Source organism: Gopherus flavomarginatus, chromosome 5 (assembly GCF_025201925.1).
Source record: "Gopherus flavomarginatus isolate rGopFla2 chromosome 5, rGopFla2.mat.asm, whole genome shotgun sequence".
Taxonomy (NCBI): Eukaryota; Metazoa; Chordata; order Testudines; family Testudinidae; genus Gopherus; species Gopherus flavomarginatus.
In genome coordinates this window covers 69,598,274-69,622,883 of record NC_066621.1, presented here as the reverse complement: position 1 = coordinate 69,622,883, position 24,610 = coordinate 69,598,274, and the positions used below count along the sequence as shown (strand labels likewise).

Here is a 24,610-nt window from a genome sequence, read left to right as displayed (position 1 = left end):
TTCTTACTAGCATTTTAAAGTAGAACTAAGTCAAAAAAATAAGGATTTTTGCTGAGCAGTCACTGCCTTAAAATTTCTTCTTGTTCAGCTGACAGTCTCTTTCCTTCATATTTTGGATGAAGGAGGTTGGTCAACACAGAGTAATTACGAAAGAGATTTTACGAGGTACTTCTGTCTCGTGTGGTGCAAGCACTTCATTTATTAGTAGCTCCAACTATACCATGTACACAATAGGAATTGCTGATTTATCCCTATGGAGTGCATCAAGTGCCACAGCAACTGGTTTCACCTGACTGATCAAGTTCTTTGCTTCCAGGTAAATTGATTATGAATTATACTGACCACTCTATCTTCAAGTTCTGCTTAATGCATTGTCACTCACATTTCTGAGATTATGCAGCTGATTTTAAACGTATGTTTCTAGGCAAGTTATTTGACTGTTCCACCGTGTGTCACCAGGAATGGAGGTTTTACAGAAGTTTGGAATTCTTTGAACCAGGCTCCAGGCACATGGTGATTACAAAAGTATTTTTGTAAATCTACAACACTGTTCAAAGGACTTGGTATAAGATCTTGTCCAAGTAGATTTAGCTAATGTGATGCACAGCCATTCATAACCTAAGTGTTGTCATCTTGTTTCAAATCACTTCTCATATTTTGCATCTTTCAAATTGTCTGTCAGGTAGTTCTTAAAAAAAATACAATCGTACAGTTCATTTGATAATGCCTTGGCTTCTCTTGCCAGTATAGCACAGTACTTTCTAGTCTCCTTATTGCTTCCAGAATCAACAGCTGACAGACATCATGGTTTTTCCTTATGTGCACACAGTAAGATGTCACTGGGTCATTGTACACATTACTCCAGCCATTTATTAATATTATGCTTTCCCACATAATTTGTGGCTTTCTTCCACCTTCAAATCATCAGTGACTGCATCTAACAATTCACCTGCTATCCTTCTTTCAACTGGGTGTTTTGTAGACCAGCCTTTGGCAGCTGATTGATTGAAAGCTGGATTCTCAACAACAAAAAAAGAGAATATTACAGGCATAAAAATATTCTGCAATTTTCTAGTCTATTTTTTGTTTCAGTTCTGGAGTTATTACAAGCATATCCATGTGTGGTTGAAAAAACCATGATACTTCCTCTTTATTGTCTTTGGCGAACTTTCTTTTGATGTACTTAGCAGTGGCAATGCAGTATTATCAATACCTTCATCCTGACTCAGATTCTAATATTTGCATCTGGTTATCCAAAGTCAGTGGTTCTGGTGTCTGTTCCTTCAACTGCATTTTGCAAAGTGATTCTTCATATGGTCTGCCTTTCCACCTCCTTTTCTTTGCAATTTCTGCATCCAAGTTTCTTTACTATCTTCATGAATTTTCTCAAAATAGCTATGAATTCGGTCAATGAGTCTTCCACTTTTGCTCATGTTGAAATAGTTTGACTCTAGTCACTGTACTCCTCGAGTTCAGTTGCAGCAGCTGCATTCCCGCTAGCCAGCTCAAGCAATGGATAACTGGACTGGAGAACTACTATGGCAGTTTATCTCAAGCAGAAACTTCTAAATCTGCAAATTTCCCTTGTTTGTATATAAAGAACACAACATTTTCATTGCTAAAATAAAGAAGAGGAATTCCAAGATCCAGAAATTTCTGTTTGAGGTAGCCAAAGCAATAGCATACAGGTTAAGGCTTTTTTGTTTTATTTAATTTCCTTTTAGTTAATTTTAAACTGACCATATTACTGCAAAACTATTATCAAATTGCTTAAGATTTTTCAGAAAGATGTAGGTGAAATAATATTTTTTTAATTGAACCAACTTCTGTAAGTGAAAGACACAAGACTTAGAGCCTGACCCCCACATGATTCCATCTAATGCTATTAAAGGACAAAAAGGAAATTATTTTCCATGCCACCTTCCTTCTACCTTCTGCACCATATGGGTATATCTATGAGTATAACCTGTGTGCATATTGAGGCATTGCTTGAAGAGAGTAGAGGGAAGGTGACATAGCTGAGAGTAAATGGACTGTAAAAAGGAAGTAAAGGGCTTGTACATTTCAGCAACTGTGGAGTTAGCAGAGTAAAGATGTGTGTGTGTTAATGGGGTGTGTTGGGGCACTGATGAAAGAGGGTAAAGTTAAAGTTGCTCATGCATTTGCTGGTTTTCAGATGAGTTTTGCTCAACTCTGTTCTGCAAAGGGATGACATACCATCAAAGCAACCTTAACTCTGCATTAAAGTATTTTTTGCCCCAGAATTTCCTAGTTTTTTTTTAAAAGAGGAAAAGATACGTTGTTGTAGGAATTAGTAATCATTTAGGCAGTTGTACAGATCATTCCCGCTCCACCCCCAAGAAGCACACTGGGCCAAGTCCCCCCGCCCCCAAAAGAAAAAGAAAAAAATCCACACACAGCAGCTGAGCCCCATCAGACCATTGGCATAACTCTCCAGCCAAGCTCCTGACCTACTCAGTGTATCTCCCCGCTCCAACCGGGTCCCTCCCCACTATTGTACCCAAGCCTCCCCACAAGCAGGGAACTCATCCCCTTAAATCTTCATATACAAAAATGCTTCTATTGCAGAAAATTGCCATATCTGCCTCAATGGCAATCCCCTGTGACACCTTATTGAATTAAGTTTAACTGTCTTTGGGGTCCATTGTATAAAATTAATGGTTTATGTAGTATTGTGGGCCGGGATTGTACATAACCTCTCAAAGGGGGAGATGTGACAGATATGAAACCTGGGGTTTCAAAGGAATATATTGAGCATACCAGACAAGATCAGAATTTGGAACAAAAAAGTGTGACATTTCCTGGGCAATATTTTGGGGAGTTAATACAAATTCCCCATCTCAGAAAATGCAAAAACCCAGCCGATTGAAGTTACACCCTGAAGAGGAGGCCTTTTTCTGCTGACCACCGGTTATCTGGACACCAAGATCAAAGGCCTAAGCTGTGTAAAGGAAAGACTGAACTATTCATGGTTGTTCTGGTTCTGAATGAGACAGTATTGAACTTGTAAGCAAGGAGAAAAACCCTATTGTGGGTATTGAAGGACTGATACCTACCAGATCCTAAAGTTGGGGTGACGTCTGGTACCCTTTTAAACGTGTGTGTAAGATTCTTTTCTTGTTTAGTATGTTTTTACTGTAATGCTTTCACATTAAGAATAAATGTGGCTGCTTATAAAGTGCTGTGTGACCATTATGCTGTTCATAGCCTGCAGAAAGAAAGCAAAGTGCATATGCTGGCCTGTTTGGGCAGTCTGGCTTGCTTGGAATATCACAGTGCAGACAGGGAATTGTGCAGTTTGGAAAAATGTCAGTCAAGAGGGAGAGACACCCATGAAAGCTGATGGCCAAGAAGCCAGGAGCCTGGAGTCCGTGCCCTAGAACGACCATAGAAGGGAAATACAAGCTGCCCTGAACTGTGACAGCTGTTACTACCCCACCTCTTATAATCTGACTCACATGCAGTGCCTGGATTGAAGGACAATGTTACAGTGGAATAACGTTCCTAGTGGCATTTCACAATGGTTGGAGGGTGAGATTTGTGGCAAAGCTGGAGAGAAAAATTACAAACAGGATTTCTCTTCCAAAATACTGATAGGATTTATGTTTGAGAGAAACCCAATGTTTGAGAAACAGAGGTGTCCAAGCTTGTAATTTTTTCTGTGCCATATAGTACACATTTTCCAGTCAGCCATGAACCATTCAATTTCCTGATTAATTTTCTTCCAATACTTTATTAATAGCTTTCATGCTGTGTTGGGGTGCACCAGAAGAGCTGGGGGTGCAATGTCTCCCACAATTGATCCTCAACCTCTCTTACCTCCCGTACGATCAAACCCACTCCCTATAAACCCCTTTCCTCACTGCAGGCCTAAAGCCCTCTCATTTTCCCACATACCCCCCTCCTCCTATGAAGCATTCCCATGTCTAATCCCCCTTTCCGCAAACTACTTTGATGACATTCCCCCCAAAATGAAATTGCCATTTAGGACTCACAAATTGCAGCAGCCTCAAGACAATCAGTTCAAAGTCTTTTTGTTTTAGGTGGGGGCTTGTGTTTAATATATCCTTAGTTATGTTAGTGACAGGGTGAGTTCACAGCCATCAAGAGGTCTGTGATTCATCCAGTCATTAGTTTCTTAGTCTTCTTAAAAAGCATTCTCAGTTTGGGTCCTCCAAAGATTTAGGGGTGCTATGGAATAGCTATGTAAAACTCAGACTAAGACCATTTTGACTTGGATCACATCAGCAATTTGATCTCTAGCTCTGGGCAAAAGGCCACCTAGAAACATTTTTTAAAACTGTTGTTATTTTTTCCCCAGGGCTTATGTCACTGGAACCCCAGCTCAAACAATTCCAAATCTGGGTCACTAATCCCACCCTGCAAACTCCTGAGGCACACCCAATTTCAAAGAAATCTGACTAAGACTTCTGTTTAAAGAAAAGCTCATCTTTAAACAGAAGTCATGATGCAACTTTAACAGTGTAGAAGCAACACTAAGTTACAGTGTCAATGTATCTCAAATTTACTGAGACACTTAACTGATTTAACTTTTCATGCTTAAAAATGTAGACTGGTTAAAAAAAGAAAAAAGACAGTCAATGCATTTTATGCACACGTTTCAGTACTACTTTTGACCCCAGAGTGCTCAAGGGCAACAACAGAACCCAAAGTGTTTTTGGAAAGGACAGGAAATACTCATTACAATGATATGCCTTGTTATTTCTTTCTATCTCAAAGACAAAAAAAAAAATTCACTAGGATCAGGAAATGTTAAAGAAATATTTAACACCAAGGATCTTGCTAAGCAAGTGAGGCAAACATACACATGCATAAAGCCATGAAAGGGTTAAATGTTTTGTCACATGCAGTAACTTACCCTTACCTCCTTTGTTGCATTCAGACACGATTTATCGATATTTTATAAATATTTTTATAGATCTTTGGAGTTTTTTGGTGTGCATGTTTTTTCTCATATCAGTTTCTTAAAGCATCATGGCAGCTTCAAGCTCTGTTCCAAATGTATCTAAAGCCTATTCCTGAGGGAACTTTATTTAAAGGACGCATTTTTTTTGGGGGGTGGGGGGGGAATGAACAGTGCAGCTTTGTTTGCATAATATATTTCACATACACTGTATCCCCAAATGCTGTGAACTAGATAACAGTTACAAAGTTAAAATAAGCAAATAAATTGAGAGAGAAGAACAGCAAAAATGGGCAGTATTTCTCTCCCCATACCCAAGCTAATAAAACAAGATTGCCATAGTCAGTTATTAAGCTTCAGAATGGCTAACTACTTTAAAAAAAAAAAATCTAAAACTCACTAAGTCTCAGATATCAGCCATTAAACATGTTATATCAGTGGTTTTCAAACTGTGTCATGACCCTGAAGTGCTGGCGTTAGATTTGCTGGGGCTTGGGGCTTTGAGCCCCACCACCCAGGGGGAGCAGACTTTGGTTCCCCCCATCCTGGGATCACGTAGTAATTTTTGTTGTCAGAAGCGGGTCTCTGAGCAATGAAGTCTGAGAATCTCGGTGCTGTATCATCTTACCTGAAAGACCGCATGGGACCGAGAAGATGAGGCATTCATATCAGTGGGGTGCTGTGTTCTATTCTTGTTTCCATAATCCAACATCTGAAGGATCTCCTCTGCACATTTAGGCTACAAAGTGTTGAGATTACACAAGAAATTAGTAATCTTTATGAGATTTAATTAGGGAACAGGCTTTACATACAGTTGATAAGTAATTAATTGTCTTAAAATCCATTGTAAGAAGAGTTACTTGAATTGCAGAGGGAGGGAGGAGAGGGGAAGAGAGAATGAGAGAACTCAGTAAGTCAGAGGGGAATTTTCTTTTTGAAACCAAGTCACTTAAAATAAAAAGTGTTTTTTTTTAAATTAAGAGAAAACCTTTGAATTTCTGCAACATAATGATATCTATTTTAATAAAAAAATACATAGGAAGTTTACATCTGTAGACCAGTGGTGCACAAACTTTTCCACTCGTGTACCTCACCATTAAGGGAATTTGTCCACCCCCTCCATTACTGCACAGCCAAAGCTTCCTCAGCAGTAGAACTTGTGCTGAAGGCAGAGTTGTGGGTGGAACAGGACAGAAAAGGAGCTGGGATGGGAGCGTGGGGCTCCTTCCACTCCCCCTGTGGAGGCTAGCCCAGGCTCCACCTTACCTGCCCCAAAACATTCCTCTGTACCTCTTCCTAAAAGGGGCAGGCCCCACAGTTTGTGCACCAGTGTTATAGACAACTCTTTATAAGCTTATTACAAAAACACAGAACTATATTATAGAAAGTTACAGCTGCAAAGCTAACCTCTCAAAAGTTAGGAAGTGCAAGAATTAAGGCTTCCCATGTAACCTTAACTCCACCCCTTTCTGCGTATGTATTGTAATAAGGTCTTTAATTACAGGATCACATACTACTTTTTTTCAGAGGATCTCACCTCATTCATAGTGGAGTTGACAGTGCTCAAGAAATGAATCAAGGTTGTGTTTAAATAAATCAGGTTAATGAGGCTGTTGTCTGTAGGATCCCCGATTCATTTGCTGCGGAAACTGGAAGGTGTTTAGTGAACAAGTGAGAGGGCTGCAGGAAGAAAAAGGACCACCCTTTGGTTTGAATTCACCCTGAAAACTGTATTCAATCCCTGCATCTGCCACAAAGGTCCTATGTGATGCTGGGCAAGTCACTTAAACAAAACTTTTCACAAATAGCCATTCAATGTTCCTCATTTTCTGGGTGTTCTCTAAATCTCCCCCCAGTATCTCATGTCAGAAGTGCTGAGCAATCACAGCAGCAACTGAAGTCAGTGAGAGCTGTGCTCGTGCTATAAGCTTTTGGAATGGGAGGGAGGGGGAAATCAGACCATAGGAATCTCAAATTGTCCATCCAAAGTTAGCATATACTTTTGATGTTGAAACATCTATGCCATTAAAATGGCATATTCTCTTTTTATGTATCTTCACAATTCTCCTGTGAGGTAATGTCTATGAAACACTCATATACTATAGTGAGTTGAGTGTCATAGAAAATCCCATGAGGAAATTAATTCTGCATTCAAAGCATGATCTGAACAGTGTGCAATGAACAAGGCCTGAGGCCATACACTGAAGGACGAGAACAAAACAAAACATTGATTAGCTGCTCACTCAGTCAACATCCATCCATTTAAATGAACAAGGCAGGGGTCCTGCGGAAAAGTACGTGATCACATAAAGACAATCATAATGCATATGAACAACAACAACGTACTAACGTTGCAAGGGAAATCTTATTAGCATTCTTTAAATTTAATTTTTTGGTATGCAATTTCTTAAACAACAGAAATTCCATTAAGTGCAACCATATTGACTCTCTCATGGATAATCAGTAGGTTAGAATGTTTAGATCCACAGCTCAGACCTCTGCTAGTTGCATCAACAGAGTACTGATAGAAATATAGAAGAACCTCTGAGTTACAAAACACCAGAGTTACGAACTGACCAGTCAACCACATGCCTCATTCGGAACCGGAAGTATGTAAACATATAACAGCACAGATGAAAAAAAGCAAATACAGAACTGTGTTAAATGTAAACTACTAAAAAAAATAAAAGGAAAGTTTAAAAAAAGATTTGACAAGGTAAGTAGACTGTTTCTGTGCTTGTTTCATTTAAATTAAGATGGTTACAAGCAGCATTCCTCTTCCGCATAATACAGATTTGAAACTTTAGTAAGGGATTGTCTACACTGGCACTGTCATAAACAGATAGTTAAGGGTTAATGCCTCTTTTACCTGTAAAAGGTTAAGAAAGTTCACCTAGCCTAGCTGACACCTGATGAGAGGAACCAATGGGGGAACAAGATGTTTCAAAAGGAAGGAGGGTTTTTTCCTTTGTTAGTTTTCAGTTTCAGCCACAGTGAAAAAGATCAAGGAACCAGCCTCTTATCAGAGTAGTAAGTTTTAGAAAGGAATAAAGAAGTTTATGTTTATTTCTTTGTAACCTGTCTTGTGCAATTAGAGGTAGAATCAAATTGGTGTACTAATTTTCATTGGTGTACTAAATTTTTGCCCAGGGGAACATCCTCTGTGTTTTGAATCTGTTGTCTGGGAGAGTAGCTGGTATGCTAATCTCTTCCAGAGCGTTTTCTTTTACCTGTCTTTTCTTCAATTAAAAGCCTTTTTCTTAATACCCGATTGATTTTTCCTTGTTTTTAGATCCAAGTGGATTGGATTTGGATCCACCAGGAGTTGGTGGGAGAAAAGAAGGGGGATGGTTAATTTCTCCTTGTTTTAAGATCCAAGGGGTTTGGATCTGTGTTCACCAGGAAACTGGTGAAGTTTCTCAAGGCTACCCAAGGAAGGGAGTGCTTGTGAATGGTGGCAGCCAGACCAGATCTAAGCTGGTAATTGAGCTTAGAGTGTCTCATGCAGATCCCCCACACCTGTACCCGAAAGTTCAGACTGGGGAAGGAACCTTGACAGGCACTTTACAGCACTGCAACATGAAAAAAAAACAAACCCTAAGCCCTGCAAGTTTCAGTTCCCAGAGCTGGTAGCTAGTCCCCTCATGGGGGTGTTTTTTTAATAGCGCTGGGAGAGCGATTACACAGTCACATTAAAGCACTTTAATGTTCTTGTGAACACATGCCCTTAGTCATATTCAGATGTAAACTTTTGTAAAAAACTATAACGTTTTGTTCAGAGTTACAGACATTTCAAAGTTACAACCTCCATTCCCAAGGTGTTTGTAACTCTGAGGTTCGATGGTGGTAGGTTGTCATCCTCTGTGTAGGTTAGCCATGAGAGGGAGATGAGGAACACATTTTGCCAATGGCTTTCACAGCTATTTGCGAACAGCAGAGAAATGAGACTCGGAAACTCTAGATTCTATTCCAGCTTCTGAGGGGAGGGTTCTTGAGTAGTCACGTACCCTTTTCCCCCCAGCCCTACACATCATCCCTGACCCTTTCAGTTCCTGACCCCACCAGTTTATTTCATCCCAGCAGCCCCTAATCCTGTCCAGCCCTAAACCCAGCTCCTTACCCCTCAGAGCTGTATGGAGGCTGTGTTCTCCTAATCCTCCACATTGGTTGGGTCCAGCAGGAGGAACACAGAGCAGATTAGAAGCAATTGCTTTGCTCTTAATTCCTGTGCCTGACACCACAGCAGTCCCAAGGAGGAGCAATTGCAGGGAAAAATCCTGCTCAGTCCCTGAACCCCCTAGGCTGAGGCATATTTCAGTACAGATGCAACCTTAAGAGAATGCAGCTGTCAAACTAACACCTTCTGAGCCTGTGAAAACAGATTTTCAGAGGGTCATAATCTGTTCAAGTCTGGCCAAGTTTTCACGAGGATGGTAGAAGACACATCCCAGGCACCAGGAACACCCCCAGGCCAAAATTTCAAGTTTCTGCTCCAAAGCACAGATGTGCTAGAGCAGAGGTTGGCAACCTTTCAGAAGTAGTGTGCCGAGTCTTCATTTATTCACTCTGATTTAAGGTTTTGCGTGCCAGTAGTACATTTTAAAGTTTTTAGAAGGTCTCTTTCTTTCTATAAGTCTATGATATATAAATAAACTATTGTTGTATGTAAAGTAAATAAGGTATTTAAAAATGTTTAAGAAGCTTCATTTAAAATTAAATTAAAATGCAGAGCCCCCTGGACTGGTGGCCAGGACCCGGGCAGTGTGAGTGCCACTGAAAACCAGCTTGTGTGCTGCCTTCAGCACGCATGTCATAGGTTGCTTACCCCTGTGCTAGAGCTTCTCAGTGAAACAGCTAGAGTTTAACATACTGTCCCTTAAACTCAATCTGAAGAACAGCTAAACCATTTTTGATGAAGTTTTCAAAAATAATTCAGCATCTGGCAGATACCCAACATGGAAAATTTCAGCCTAGATGGTTAAAGTGTGGCAAAGTTATAAGCAACTGAAAAAGCATCTAATAAGTGTCAGTGAACACTGAGTGTAAGCATCGCTAGCTGTGCCACTTGTAATAATTGTAACCTGTTGGTTAAAGCAGGATAGATGGTGTCAGAACTCTTCCGTTTTATTCCTGGCTCTGCAAGCATTTCATCAGCCTTGTTTACGTTATAAAAAAATTGATGCATTAGCTCTCAAGTGGTCTCCCCAACACAATGGTAACACCTTGCATTCATACACAAAAATGTTTCCAGCGATGCAAAGGCAATGCTATCATTGTGGGACTAGTCTTAACTCAAGCAAACAAACTTCACTGCTGCATTGCCTGTATGAACAGAAATTACTTGTATAAAACCTTCCAACTGTGCACAGTCCTCTCATTCCACCCCAAGAAGTGACCAGTGAACTTTAGATGGCTTTTCTGCACTCTCACACACAGGGTTCAGGTTAGTTGAAATATTCTAGAAGCCCTTTCAAAATTATCCAGAAAACACTGCTTCAGGCAACTGTGCTGGGAACTCTGATCGGCAGACAGTGATACTGCAACAATGAAGAAGAATGCACAGCAAAGCTACAGTGAACATGAAACCAAAACACCATGGCTAGTGGGAACAGATAGCACCACTAATAGTTACACTGATAAGTGAACTAGTGAAACAGCACCACCAGTTCAATTATCTAGCATAGAAAGCGAGTCATTGTATAACTAGAGGGCTTGGCTACACTTGCGAGTTACAGCGCATTAAAGGAGCCCCAGGCGCACTACCTCACTACTCGTCCACAGTGGCAAGGTACGTAGAGCGCTCTGACTCCAGGGCTAGAGCACTCCTGGTACTCCACCATGGCAAGTAGAAAAATGTTTGCTGCGCCCCCGCTGGAGTGCCCCAGCGTTAGTGTGAACAAGGTGTTGCATTACTGCGCTCTGATCAGCCTCTGGAAACGTCCCATAATCCCCTTAAGTCAAGTGGCCATTCGTCATTGTTTTGGATATGCCCCTTGAAAGCTCAGTTTGACAGCTGGCATGCTTATCTGCTCTGAGACAAAGCAACCATTACTGTGGAATGCTGGGAGTGAGAGAGACAGGTGCAGGGGGGCAGGAGAGGGGGAGGTCTGCTGCTGTCTGGACTTACAAGACAGCATGCTGACATGCCCTCAGCCTCCCTCAAAACACACTCTTTCACCCCCTCCCACACACACATACACACTGCACACTCCCTGACACACTGCACCCCCCCTTTGAAAAGCACATAGCTGCCATTTGCATGCTGGGATAGCTACCACAATGCACTGCTCTCTGTGACTGTTGAAAGAGCTGCTAATGTGGCCACGCAAGTGTGCGGGTAGCTGTCAGTGTGGACAGACTACAGCGCTTTCCCTACTGTGCTTTATGAAGGCTGGTTTAACTCAAAGCGCTCTACATCTGCAAGTGTAGCCATGCCCTAAGCAATTTGCTTAGTCTCCAAGTCCGTAAAAAGGAAAAAGCTTCACCACAACATCAGAGGAGTTATGTGTCTTAGGCCTAGTCTACACTACAAAGTTCTCAAGGTAGCTTACATTGACCTAGTTGTGCATGTGTCTACACTTACATTTGTCTCCCACTGATGTAAGTACTCTGTCCCTGTAATGGGGCAACATCATCTCCTTGAGCTGTGTTGAGCCATGGTTGATGTACTGACTTTGATGCAGCGTGAGTGCAGACACTGTTACTTATATCAACATTAATAGACCACCAATAGTTGTCCCACAATGCTGAACACTGACCTCTTTGGTCATAATCTCAGCTACCCATGGTTCATAGACACCAGAAGGCCTCTGTGCCCTTTAAAGGGACTTCAAAAATTTGCACGGCTTTTCCTTATTCTCCAACTTGGCAAGCATACCTAGAAGCTCTCCACTGTTACGTGCAACTGCTTGGCTGACCATGACAGCTACACACTCTGTCTTAAGTAGACAGGAGATAGTGGATCTCTTGGGCCAGTGGATAGAAGAGGCCGTGCAAGCACAGCTATGGACCAGATGTAGAAACATGGACATCTATGAGAAAAGTGTGTGCAAGTCAGATGCAGAAGTATGATAGAGACCAGAAGCACTGCTGCATGAAAGCAAAAGAACTGCACTAGGCATATCAGAATCCCAACAGTTGATCTAGTTCCGAGCGCAGACATGCTGCTTTTACAAAGAGCTGAATGTCACACTTGGCAGAGATCTCACCACTACCCTGCACAACACTGTGGATACCTCCACAGACCCCAAGCCACAGGCTCCTGGCGTGAACAGTGAGGAGGAGGATGGAGGTGGGCCAGGATCCAGCTATGTAGTGAGCCAGGACCTGTTTGAGACTCCATCGCAGTCCAGACCAGTCCATCCTAGCAGTCCAGCATGGGTGAGACCGATGCAGGGGATAAGTGTGTAATTGTATTTCCCATTCAAATGATGTACTGATGTCACACCCAACTAAACAGGATACAGCTATCAACTTTTCATTAAAATTTACTCAGATGAGATAGCAGTATAATAGAGAGTTATCTGCTTTTCATTTCCCTGTACAGATAGGCGATGAGGAGGACCAAATGGATTAGTTTGTTTATGTCCCTTGAATCCTCCTGAGATTTCAATGAAAAATGTCATGGAGTTACTGTGCAGATCTTCTTCTGGCCATGGGGGTGGGGGGGTGAGGTGTTCCCTGGGAGGTCCCCTCCCCTCACAGAGCACCTGTGTCAGATAATAAAGGAGGAAAAAGAAGAAAGACTCAGGATGACATGTTCAGTAAGATCCTGCGAGTGCTACATCAGACAGTGAGCAAAGAGTATGGAGGGTCAACATTGTAGACAGCCTGGAAAAGGAAAAAGATGACAAGAGAAATGCCCAGGAGTCGTGGCAGGAAAAGGAGAAGGAGGTGTACCAGGACACAATGGGACTTCTTTGGTACCAAACAGATGCGACAGACTCTTGTTGACCTAGAGGTTTAACAATCATGGGCTTGCTTTTCTTTGTAGTCCATGGAGAATTCCAGTATAGCAACTCTCTACATCCCTCCTCAACATTCCATGTGGTATCGGGGGCTGCATCCCTACTCCTACCACTCCACACTAGGGAGCATCACGGACAACCACAGCCTAACGTACACTGATCTGTGAAAGCCACAGTTGCGTTATGTGCAAGTGAAATGCACATGAATATTTTCTCCTTGTTAAGTTCTGTTCCATTCATACATTACGGTTTTAATGTATTTGCTTTTAAATTGAACAGATTTCTTTGCACTGATTTTGTTCCTGAATAAAATTCCATTATTTGGAAAATAATTCATGGTTCCCAACATATGCTGCAGAGTGCCTAGCAATTCTAAGAGCACCCACTTACTTGTTACTACACAGTGGAACAACTCATAGGATCAGTGACAAAAGTGTATAATGATAGATGTATAGCAAATGTCACCAAATTAATAGGTCTGCTAAGCGTCATTCACTGATGCACATCAAGCACCACACAATTCATAACAGGACCCAATACACCTCAAAACATTACAGTGGCTCACTGTTAAAGTGCTCTTTCAAAGCCTGTTTGTGCCATATAGCTCCATACGGAGGTCTTCTAATACCTTGCATCTAGCTGTTCAAACTCAGCACACAGCCACTCCACCTCTGCCACAGTAGCAACGTTTCCTCCTTTGCTTCACAGATATTATGCAGAACACAGCAGGCAGTTATAACCATTTTTTCTACTGAGGTCCAGTCTTGTGAGTAAATGCCAATGTTCCTTTAATTTACTAAAAGCTTATTCGTCATTATGCACCTGCTGAGCCAGTAGTTGAATCTTTTGTTGGTGTCAAGGTGGCCAGCGTACAGCCTCATGAGCCAGGGAAGTAAGTGGGAGGCAGGGTCCTCCAGGATCGCTATGCCATTTCCAATATCACAATGGTAGTCCGCTTGTCAGGAAAGAAAGTCCCTCCTTGTAACTTTCTGAACAGTCCTGTGTTCTTAAAGATAGGATCATCATGCACCATCCATGACCAGCCAACAGTGATGAAGCATCCCTAGTAATACCTCAATGCTTGCATAACCATGGAAAAATAGCCATTTCTGTTGATGTAGTCTATGGCAAGGTAGTCTGGTGCCAAAATGCTATTGTTCCATTGCAGTTCAGGAATCCCATTGCTGTAAATCAATGCACTATGTTCTGCATGTTGCTGAGAGTCACAATCCTGCATAGCTGAAGATTAATGGCCCTGCACACTTTCAGGACAACAGCCTCCACAATGGATTTTCCAAATGACTGGTAGCAATCTAGAATGGCAAGGTTCCACAGGGTGACCACCACTCACTTTTCCACTGTTAGTGGAACTCTCATTCTGGTGTCCCTGCATTAAGGACTGAGGGTATGTCTACATCTACAATTTTGCAGCGCTGGTTGTTAAAGCTGTATTAGTACAGCTGTATAGGGCCAGCGCTGCAGAGTGGCCACACTTACAGCAACCAGCGCTGCAAGTGGTGTTAGATGTGGCCACACTGCAGTGCTGTTGGGCGGCTTCAAGGGGGGCTCGGGGAACGCGAGAGCAAACCGGGGAAGGAGACCTGCTTACACGGGGGTTCGGGGAACGCGAGAGCAAACCATGGGGAAGCAGGTCTCCTTCCCCGGTTTGCTCTCGCGTTCCCCGAACCCCCGAGCAAGCAGGTCTCCTTTCCCGCGGTTTGCAGGGGGGTTCGGGGAACACTGGAGCAAACTGCGGGGAAGGAGACCTGCTTGCTCGGGGGTTCGGGGAACGCGAGAGCAAACCGGGGAAGGAGACCTGCTTGCTCGGGGGTTCGGGGAACGCGAGAGCAAACCGGGGAAGGAGACCTGCTTCCCCGCGGTTTGCTCTCGCGTTCCCTGAACGCCCCTGCAAACCGCGGGGAAGGAGACCCGCTTGGGGGGGGAATTCGGAGAACACCGGAGCAAACCGCGGGGAAGGAGACCTGCTTGATTACCAGAGAGGCTTCCTCAGGTATGCTGGGATACCTGCTTATTCCACGGAGGTCAAGAAAAGCACTGGTAAGTGTCTACACTTGATTACCAGCGCTGGATCACCAGCGCTGGATCCTCTACACCCGAGACAAAACGGGAGTACGGCCAGCGCTGCAAACAGGGAGTTGCAGCACTGGTGATGCCCTGCAGATGTGTACACCTCCTAAGTTGCAGCGCTGTAACCCCCTCACCAGCGCTGCAACTTTGTGATGTAGACAAGCCCTGAGGTGAGCTTGGCACACATATGTAGGAATGACCATGTGCATCCAAAAGTACTGCAGCTACTGCTCATTATCACAAGCCTGCATTACAATACGATCCCACCAGTCAGTGCTTGTTTCTCGAGTCTAGAAGCAGCACTCCACTATCTGCAGCTGCTCTGTGAACTCCACCAGCAACCTTGAACTGGTTCTTGCTCTTGCTATGTCCAATAGCAATCTGTCCCCCAAGAAGTGGTTGAATTCCCCACTGATTCAACTCTGCAAATACTGGAGGATTGTGTGTCCTGTGCTTGCAACACTTACAATGACGGAGACTGCGCAGCTCTGCACTACGCTTCTATCAGAGATGGCAGACAGCGAGGGGGACCATGTGGGTTCATGGTATTTCTTTTTTAAAAAAAGAGGTGCAAAAATGATGGATACAGATGACATTATGGGATGAAGACAATTATATGCTAGGAAGCTGACCCTTTGCACCCAATCACCCCTGTGCAACTCGTTTCTGCTTGTCATAAAGAGATAGCTAAGGGTTAATGTCTCTTTCACCTGAAGCACCTAACCAGAGGACCAATCAGGAAACTGGATTTTTTCAACTTTGGGTGGAGGGAATTTTGTGTCTGAGGTCTTTGTTTTCTGTCTGCCTGCTTTCTCTGAGCTTTGAAGAAGTAGTTTCTGCTTTCTAATCTTCTGTTTCTAAGTGTAAGGACAAAGAAATCAGATAGTAAGTTATATGGTTTCTTTTCTTTGGTATTTGCATAAATATAAGTGCTGGAGTGCTTTGATTTGTATTCTTTTTGAATAAGGCTGTTTATTCATATTTCTTTTAAGCAATTAACCCTGTATTTTGTCACCTTAATACAGAGAGACCATTTGTATGTATTTTTCTTTCTTTTTAAAACCTGTTTAAGTTTTCTTTACTGGGAAATTTCAGGAAAATTGAGTCTGTACTCACCAGGGAATTGGTGGGAGGAAGAAATCAAGGGGGAGATCTGTGTGTGTTGGATTTGCTAGCCTGATTTTGCATTCCCTCTGGGTGAAGAGGAAAGTGCTTTTGTTTCCAGGACTGGGAACGGAGAGGGGGAGTCACTCTGTTTGGATTCACAGAGCTTGTGTCTGTGTATCTCTCCAGGAGCACCTGGAGGGGGAGAAGGGAAAAAGGATTATTTCCCTTTGTTGTGAGACTCAAGGGATTTGGGTCTTGGGGTCCCCAGGGAAGGTTTTTCAGGGGGACCAGAGTGCCCCAAAACACTCTAATTTTTTGGGTGGTGGCAGCAAGTACCAGGTCCAAGCTGGTAACTAAGCTTGGAGGTTTTCATGCTAACCCCCATATTTTGGACGCTAAGGTCCAAATCTGGGACTAAAGGTATGATATGGTGGCAGCGGTGGGGATAGACAAAATCCAGAAGCCAGTAGGAATATTATTTTTTCTCTTCTCTGCTAAGGGCTTTTTAGCAGAGAGAAACAGTTTGGGTTTAAAAAGAGGATTTTTTTTTCTGCTCTCTCTGGTAGTTTGTGGCTTGCATATTAAGCAAGAAGCCATTAAGGAGCTGTTACAGGTCTTTTGTCATGCAATAGCACTCCCATTGAGAGTCATTACCAGCACTATATACATGCAAATAAAGTGGTTTTTCAGGTTTACTTAACATTAAAGATTAGCTAAAGGCACTGTTGCTAGGCAGACTCTAGGAGGCAACAGAGCCTGCAGTGCAGAAGATAAACACCGGAGGGCACCCCAACCCAAAAAAACAGGAACCATGACTTCTAAGGCAAAAATTGAGGCCGAAGAACAAATCAAAAAAGCTAAACACAGGCAACAACTAAAAATAAAACAAAAAGAAATGAAGATGAAAGAAAGAAGAACAAATCAAACAGGGAGCACACAAAAGAAAACTAGAAGAAGAAGAGGCGGCCCACCGCCGAGACATGAAAAAACAACAAAAAGAAACGGAAAAAAAAAAAAAAAAAATAAAAAGAAGGAAAAACAAAAAAAACATGAACTGGACTTGGCAAAAGCTGGGCTGCATGTGCCAGCCAACCCTAACAGCCCGGTGCCAATTATTGCTCCACAGCACAGAAAATTTCCCACCTACAAGGCAGGTGATGACACCAAGGCCTTCTTAAAAAATTTTAAAAGAGCCTGTCTTGGGTACAGCATCCCCGAAGACCAGTACATGGTAGAATTGAGGTCACAGCTCAGTGGACCTTTAGCAGAGGTGGCAGCTGAAATGCCTAAGCAGCAAATGAATGACTATAAACTTTTTCAAACCAAGGCCAGATACAGAATGGGGATAACCCCAGATCATGCCCGTCGGCGCTTCAGAACCCAAAAGTGGAAACCGGATGTGTCATTTCCCAAACACGCCTACTACGTTTCAAGAAATTATGAGGCCTGGATATCAGGACACAATGTTAAAACCTTGGAAGAACTGCACCTCCTCATACAAATGGAGCAGTTCTTGGATGGTGTTCCTGAAGACATCACACGGTACATACAAGATGGAAAACCCAAAGATCTCGCTGAGGCGGGGGAGATTGAAGCCAAATGGATGGAAGTGGCAGAAAGCAAGAAAGCTACTGTCAAGGGGAACGAATACCCCAGAGGGCACACCGACCATAAACCCTACAAACCGAGGACAGCCAAAAACCCCACATACAACCCAAGTCAAGCTACAGACGCCCTATTCGTCCACCTCACCAGTCTCCAGTAACTCACCTCGGCCCAGTGACCCATCAGATGGAAGATGCTTTAAGTGTAATGAACTGGGACATATCAAGGCCAACTGTCCCAAGAACACCATGCGAGTGCAATTCATTACACCACCATCACACCAAAGATCCCCAGGCCCGGATGCCTCTCAAATACCCTTGGAGCGAAGGGAAAATTTGAGAGGGGGACCATGTGGGTTCATGGTATTTCTTTTTTAAAAAAAGAGGTGCAAAAATGATGGATACAGATGACATTATGGGATGAAGACAATTATATGCTAGGAAGCTGACCCTTTGCACCCAATCACCCCTGTGCAACTCGTTTCTGCTCCACAACGCATTGCCAAAAATTTCCCAAAAGAGTGTGCTAGCTGATTGCATACTGCATACCCGTAGTGCACTGCATGGTGCACTGACACAAGTGGCAAGTACGCATAGCGCCAATGCAAGGAACCCAGTATATGGCTTGTGCACGACTACTAAATATGGCAGCTTTATGCAGACGCTGCTCTCATCTTGACCAAGGTTTGTAGTGTTAACATGGCCTTAAAATGAGTGATCTTCAGAGGATAGTGTTATGAAAGATAAAAGTATTATTTACATACCTGATGTAATGTTAATCCTTGAACTACCACCCCTTTCTGGGTATCTTCACGGACAGCCAGTGGTCCTGAATTTACTAACAGGTCACGGATCTGTTCATTGTAGACCTGCAGAAGAAATTAAAAACACTTTAAAAATTAAATCTTATTGTGCTTGAGATTTAACAATAATTTTGCTCCACTTTCATGTATTCCTGTTTGTTCAAACTAAAAACAAGCTTAATTCTGTAGGAGAAAAATTTTAGCCAACTCTTTCCCCAGGATTAATGCTCATCTGCAGAGTATAATTTATCAGTTAAATTGCTAAGTGTTACAAATTATATCGGGACATCATGGTTTGCTAAAATTCAGTGAGGTAAGTACACATTTGTTCAAGTCTTATTTCTTATTCTAAGGGGTTACATTAGGCTTCAAAATCTATAACCTTTACCACAATCTTAACCTTGAATCCTCTTTGCTACTTTTTATGAAAGTAGCCCTCTCCCAATGGCACTGGAGGCAGCAGCAGTGAAAGGGACACAATCCTGCCACTGGTTGGTGAAAAGGTGGAGTTTGATGGGGAGTTTTATGTAGCAGCAACATACGCAAACCTTTTTTGTCAGTGAAGCACTTCAGTAGAATGCAGTGAAAGACACGTTTATGTTTAATACAGAAACACTGTAGCACATCTGTACTGATCCTACATGTTTTCTTTGTGCTCTAGCTGGAGTTGAAAGATCACATTGTTTTCATTTGTTACAGCTGCTGCTGCTCCTGAAAGCAATGGGAGAGCAATGTGCAAGAGTAGCATTGTGATACAGAGAAGGGGTCAAGTACAACCAACAACAGAAGGAGGTGGTAGTAGAGAACTTACTCTACAAGCCACTGGCAAAGCAGCTTCAGTTGAAATGCCCTTATCTTCAAAAAGCTGTTTTCTCAATTCCATCAGAGAAAACCTTTTAATTTAAGCACTACTGTAGCAACCTCAGAACAACTTGAAAAAGTCTCATAACTGATAGGGGAAAAACTGAGCCTGAATTGCAGTCAAGTGATTCCAAACTATTCATAGGCATTTCAGTTGTGCTCAGCCCTGCAGTTATCAGGGAACTCAAGGATATTTTGTTGCACATAATGTGTGTGTATATATAATTATAATATTTGGAAAATACTGATCATTGGAGTATTCAATGAAATCTTTAGAAACAAAAATGTTCTTACCGGGTAACATCCTATTTTAAGATTTACCCTAAAAACCATCTCCAAACCGTTGAGCCCAGTTCTGCTCCATTTTTATTAGGACATCTCTCTTAAGCATCCAGTTTGTGAAACTCCGTAATAGTTGCTTCACACAGGTTTAACTGTATTTTATATATGAAAATATTCTTTATTGATAGCAATACACAGAATATAGCTGTTAGCTTACCTCTAGATATGAAACTGCAACAGTACACAGTTTCTCTTCTTTTATTTGATCCATGCAATTGTAAAGGTCCATCATGGTTAGATACATCACTCCGGGTTCTTTAGGTGAGCCCAGCATGGTGTAGGTCTTTCCTGCTCCTGTTGCACCATATGCAAGCACTGAATTTTCAGAAAGATTAGTTTAAGTATGAGTACCATATCACTACACCAGTTATGAAATCTACTATAACCCCAATATTAATTTCTTACAAAACAGGTCTTCTCCTGTGTCTGTAAAAAGAGAGACAAAATAAAAAGTGAATCTCCTGCCTCTGACTGCTAGTGATGAAGCTGCAATTGTTCAAAATCAATTTTAGTACCTAAGTGAGACTTCCAGAAATTAAATATGATTTGGTCAATTCATGGAGACAAACTGAAAAGTTACCTGTACAATTGTATCCATTTAAAAAGCCATCAAGCACAGTTTTCGTAGTGTGTTCAAAAACTTCTAATTGAGATGAATTTTCATCAAAAACAGCATCAAATACAAATTTGAGATCCTTGTTTTTCCTCTTGTTAATATCTCTACATGCTATTTTCTTCCCATGAAAGAAGCTAACTTCTTCTTCTTTTGGATCAAAGACCAGCATGTGCTTGTCTACAACATGAAGCACTTTGCTGAAGTTGCCATCTTTTTCTTTTTGATTCTGTGGACGGACACGGACCACCACTCTCACATGATTGCAAATATCTTCCTGGGTAGCAGTAGACATGATGATACTTTGGTTTAATTCTTCTTTGTTGCCAAAAACAATTCTCCAGACCAACCAACTGATATCTCTTCTGTAAATGAAAACAATTATTAGATGATTTTAGAAGTCAGAAAGTAGCTACAGCTTTACAATTAGCCCATATCCAAACACACAACCTCAATTTTCTAATTTATTAAAAAGTTATTTTGTCAAGACTTAACAATATAAGAAATATACTACTTAAGATCAATCTACAGCCATTTGCCTTTTTTTTTTTTAAAAAGGCAATCAGATCAACTATTACCCTAAAAAATTACAGTATTTTCAACCTCTCCTCTTCTCCATATAGTATAAGTTATGTTTTTGTGTCAGGTTTTGACAGGTTACAGAAACCAGTTGAGGACTGTAAAACAGCTTGGCCCTTGAACTTTACTGCTTCCTGATGTTGCATTAGTTGATTGATGTATATACTACATGCTAATGAACCTATGCTGACTTAGCAGTACATATGTACGTCTTTCAAATCAAGTGTTGACCCATTCCTGAAAGCTTGTGATTTAAAGCCAACAATAATCAGAATTTGGGGTAAATCAGTATTTTTGGTTTTCTTTTCTTGTCATTTCAGTCAGTAATAAATCAGAAATAAAAAGTAGGGTTTTTTAAATTTATTTTTAACTAATTATTTTCTTTGTAGGACTGAAAGCAATGGAAACTGAAACCCAGTATATACATGGAACAAGTAGTAGTAGCTGCACAAGCTTCCCCACAGCGTGCTATCAAAGATCTTCAAACAAAGGGATCATATCCATATCACAATAATTCAGTATATCGTCCATAGAATCTTTGGTTCACAATCCTACACTCAGCATCGATCAGCAGTTTTTGTTCTACTTTATTTCTGTTTATTGCTTGGTCTCTTAAGTATCTCCTCCGACGCACTGACCAGAAATCTATATGCTGCTTGAGTAGAAGTGGGGCAAGAGGGGGAGCATTCATAGTTGTTACTCTTGCTTGAACTGAATGTTGTAGCAGCAGGGAATTTTTAAGACTCCCTGTTCCAGGTGTTGCAACCCAGTGCACGTAGTTGCAGCATCACTCAGGTTTGGCCTGCCCATCCCTGCGTCATAGTCAAGCTAAATCTGAGTGGCACTGTGAGCAGCCCAAGGCTCCAGGTTGTAACAACACTGGAATTTGATCTGGCCACTTGCCCTTCATGACAGTAACAGAGGGACAGCTGGGCCCAATACCAGAGTGGTGCTGTAATCCTGTGTGCCAGGTCACAAAGCCCAGAGTGAGGAGCTGGGCCCAGACATATAGGAGCTGCTGCCACTGTGTGAATTTTTCATTTCATATTGCAAAAAAGTCCAACACAGGGCTCTATTTATGCCCCAGTCCATTTAGCACAGGCAAACCCACATACCCATGCCAAGCTGCATGGAAGTCAACAGACATGGCACGGAGCAATTTACAGGAATGGGGCCTGAGTGTACAGCCAGCCATATGTGAACTGCTCTCACAAGTAATTATGTTATCTCAAAATGGCAGGAGGGAAGACAACTTTTAACGAATCTAAGCTGCACGTTTGCAGTAGCAGGATAGATCTACAGTCAACCAACTTTCTCACTCTCTCTACCCCTTTCCTCGGTCCTATTCCTCTGAGCACTGTTAACACTCCACACAATGCCAAACGTAATAATCAGGTACCTGTAAGATCACCAAGTCCCAGCCAAAGTACTTCAGAGATCATCATTCAGGGTGGATTGATTTAAATCACCTACAGGAAAGCCTTAATTTATATAGTTGATTTTAGTCAACTTTTCCATTTGTACTTTAGCTATTTTTTAAATAAAAAAGTCCATTCTTATTAATTTATAGAGCTATAAAAACAGCTAAACAGAGCCTTTACACTAGATTTGGTACATCTTTTTGGTACTTAAAAGGTTACACTATATTTATATACTTAATATTTTCAGACTCTTATAAGTTGCATGTTTTTAGTATATTAAGCAATATATCAATTTACTAAATAATTAAACTTTTGCTCATTATGTATGCGTATTAGGATGGTAACTGGAATGTAATTAAGCATACAGAAAAGCATATAAAATTTATTTTTATTAAACAAAACAACCTTACATCTCTTCTCTTATCAAAAGAGGTTTCATATTTACAACATATGTTGTACTAAATTTAGATTTAATTTTAAACAGGATTTAAAACAAAAACAAGATAAAAAAGATTTAAATAAAAATGGGATGGATAAAAATTTTTTATGGTACTTGTTACCTAAATACTGTAAAAAATAAAAAAAATCCTATCAACTCAAGACAAATTTAGGTGACAAATGTGAAGACTTCATATTCTGTTATCGGAAAAAAATCTAAAAAAAAAATATTATATATAATTATATAATATGTGCATTTATTCTTGATTTCTCTGCTAGGCCTGAATCCCCACCCTACGATATCAGTAAGTGAATCAAAGATATTTGTTAGCTTATTATACTAAACTACTTGTGCTGATGAACAAGATACTATAGAAAGTCCATAAAATCCTGCTAACCATACGGCAGGAATCCAACACATTTTAGCTGACAGCATTGCAAATATCACTTTTTACCTTTTATGTACCAAGTGTCTGCCATCTAAATAACTAAAAAATAAAAACGGCAGTCTATAGACTATTAGACTCTTTACATAATCAAAGTGGGAGCCACAGTCCTGTGGAAAAATCAGGTTGCGAGATACATCCAGCTATACTGGATAAATGCATAAACTGGATACTTATCTTAAAACATATCACCAATTAAATGATTAATGCTAAATAAAGAGACTGCTAGGAAACGATTTCAAATTAGTTCAATTAGCATAGCTTTTCCATCAGTATGGAGGGATCATAACTGGATTAAAAATAATTGATTAACACTGGCCATTTGAAATTGAATTGATTTTTAAAAGCTGTGCCTTTCAACAGTGTAGATGGGGGTCTAAATAGAGGTATATTTAATTTAAAAATTCACGGCAAGGCTTGAAAACAAATTCACTCACAGAGAGGAAAAAGAACAGGAGTACTTGTCCACCTTACAGACTAACACTTATTTCAGCATAAGCTTTTCGTGGGCTATAGCTCACTTCTTCGGATGCATAGAATGGAACACATAGACAGAAGATATTTATACATACAGAGAAAATGAAAAGGTGGAAGTTCACATGCCAACTGTAAGAGGCCCATCAATTGAGATGAGCTATCATCAGCAAGAGAAAAAAAAACGTTTGAAGTAATAATCGAGATGACCCATAGAAGGTGTGAGGAGAACTGAACATGGAGAAATAGATTCAGTTAGTGTAATGACCCAACCATTCCCAGTCTGTTTAAACCTAAGTTTATTGTATCTAATTTGCATATTAATTCAAGTCAGCAGTCTCTCTTTGGAGTCTGTTTTTGAAGAGATAAAGTTACCATTGGAAAGTAGGCGAGTGTGATCATGAAGGGCACTAAGCTATTGTTTAGTTAACATTTATTAAAGAGTTTTAGCCCTCATGATTATGAATATAAGTATACAAATGTGAATTGTTGCAGTGCTGTTTTCCTAAGGCCTTGTCTAAACCTGGATAAAAGGTTTTTTTATTTTTGTTTTTAAAGCCGTTAGATAATATATTAAAAGCCTAAAAAGTAAACAAGGTTACTTGTATTTTAACATATTAGCTGGTAAAGATGAACTCTAGGTGACCACAGATTTCTATAGTTCCTGATGATGTGGGAAACTACAAAATAAATTGAATTTGTTTATCGGGCAGATTCAGGATTGGGAGTTTATAAAGGAGTGCTATTTCATCATCCTGAAAGTTTTTCTGTGATGCACAGTGCTTCTATGAATCCCATACACCCTACATGCTGGGTGAATGCAAACATAGATAGTATAACTTACTTTACATTATCTTCCAAAATAAAATCCTCAATTAAAAATGAAACATTCTAAATGATTTTAAAACATCCCAAAATAGTT

General features: G+C 41.0%; 1 protein-coding gene across 1 annotated transcript in view; it reads right to left on the bottom strand.

The window, feature by feature from the left end:
• KIF18A (kinesin family member 18A) overlaps positions 1–24,610 on the bottom strand; it is a 137,476-nt gene that overhangs the window by 111,719 nt on the left and 1,147 nt on the right. Inside the window, exons 2-5 of the mRNA XM_050955287.1 lie at positions 20,298–20,695; positions 19,875–20,032; positions 18,476–18,580; positions 5,574–5,684 (exon numbers count right to left, since the gene is read on the bottom strand). Coding sequence (XP_050811244.1) covers positions 5,574–5,684; positions 18,476–18,580; positions 19,875–20,032; positions 20,298–20,625 — 702 coding nt within the window. The 5' untranslated portion in view covers positions 20,626–20,695. The remainder of the gene's footprint in view (positions 1–5,573; positions 5,685–18,475; positions 18,581–19,874; positions 20,033–20,297; positions 20,696–24,610) is intronic.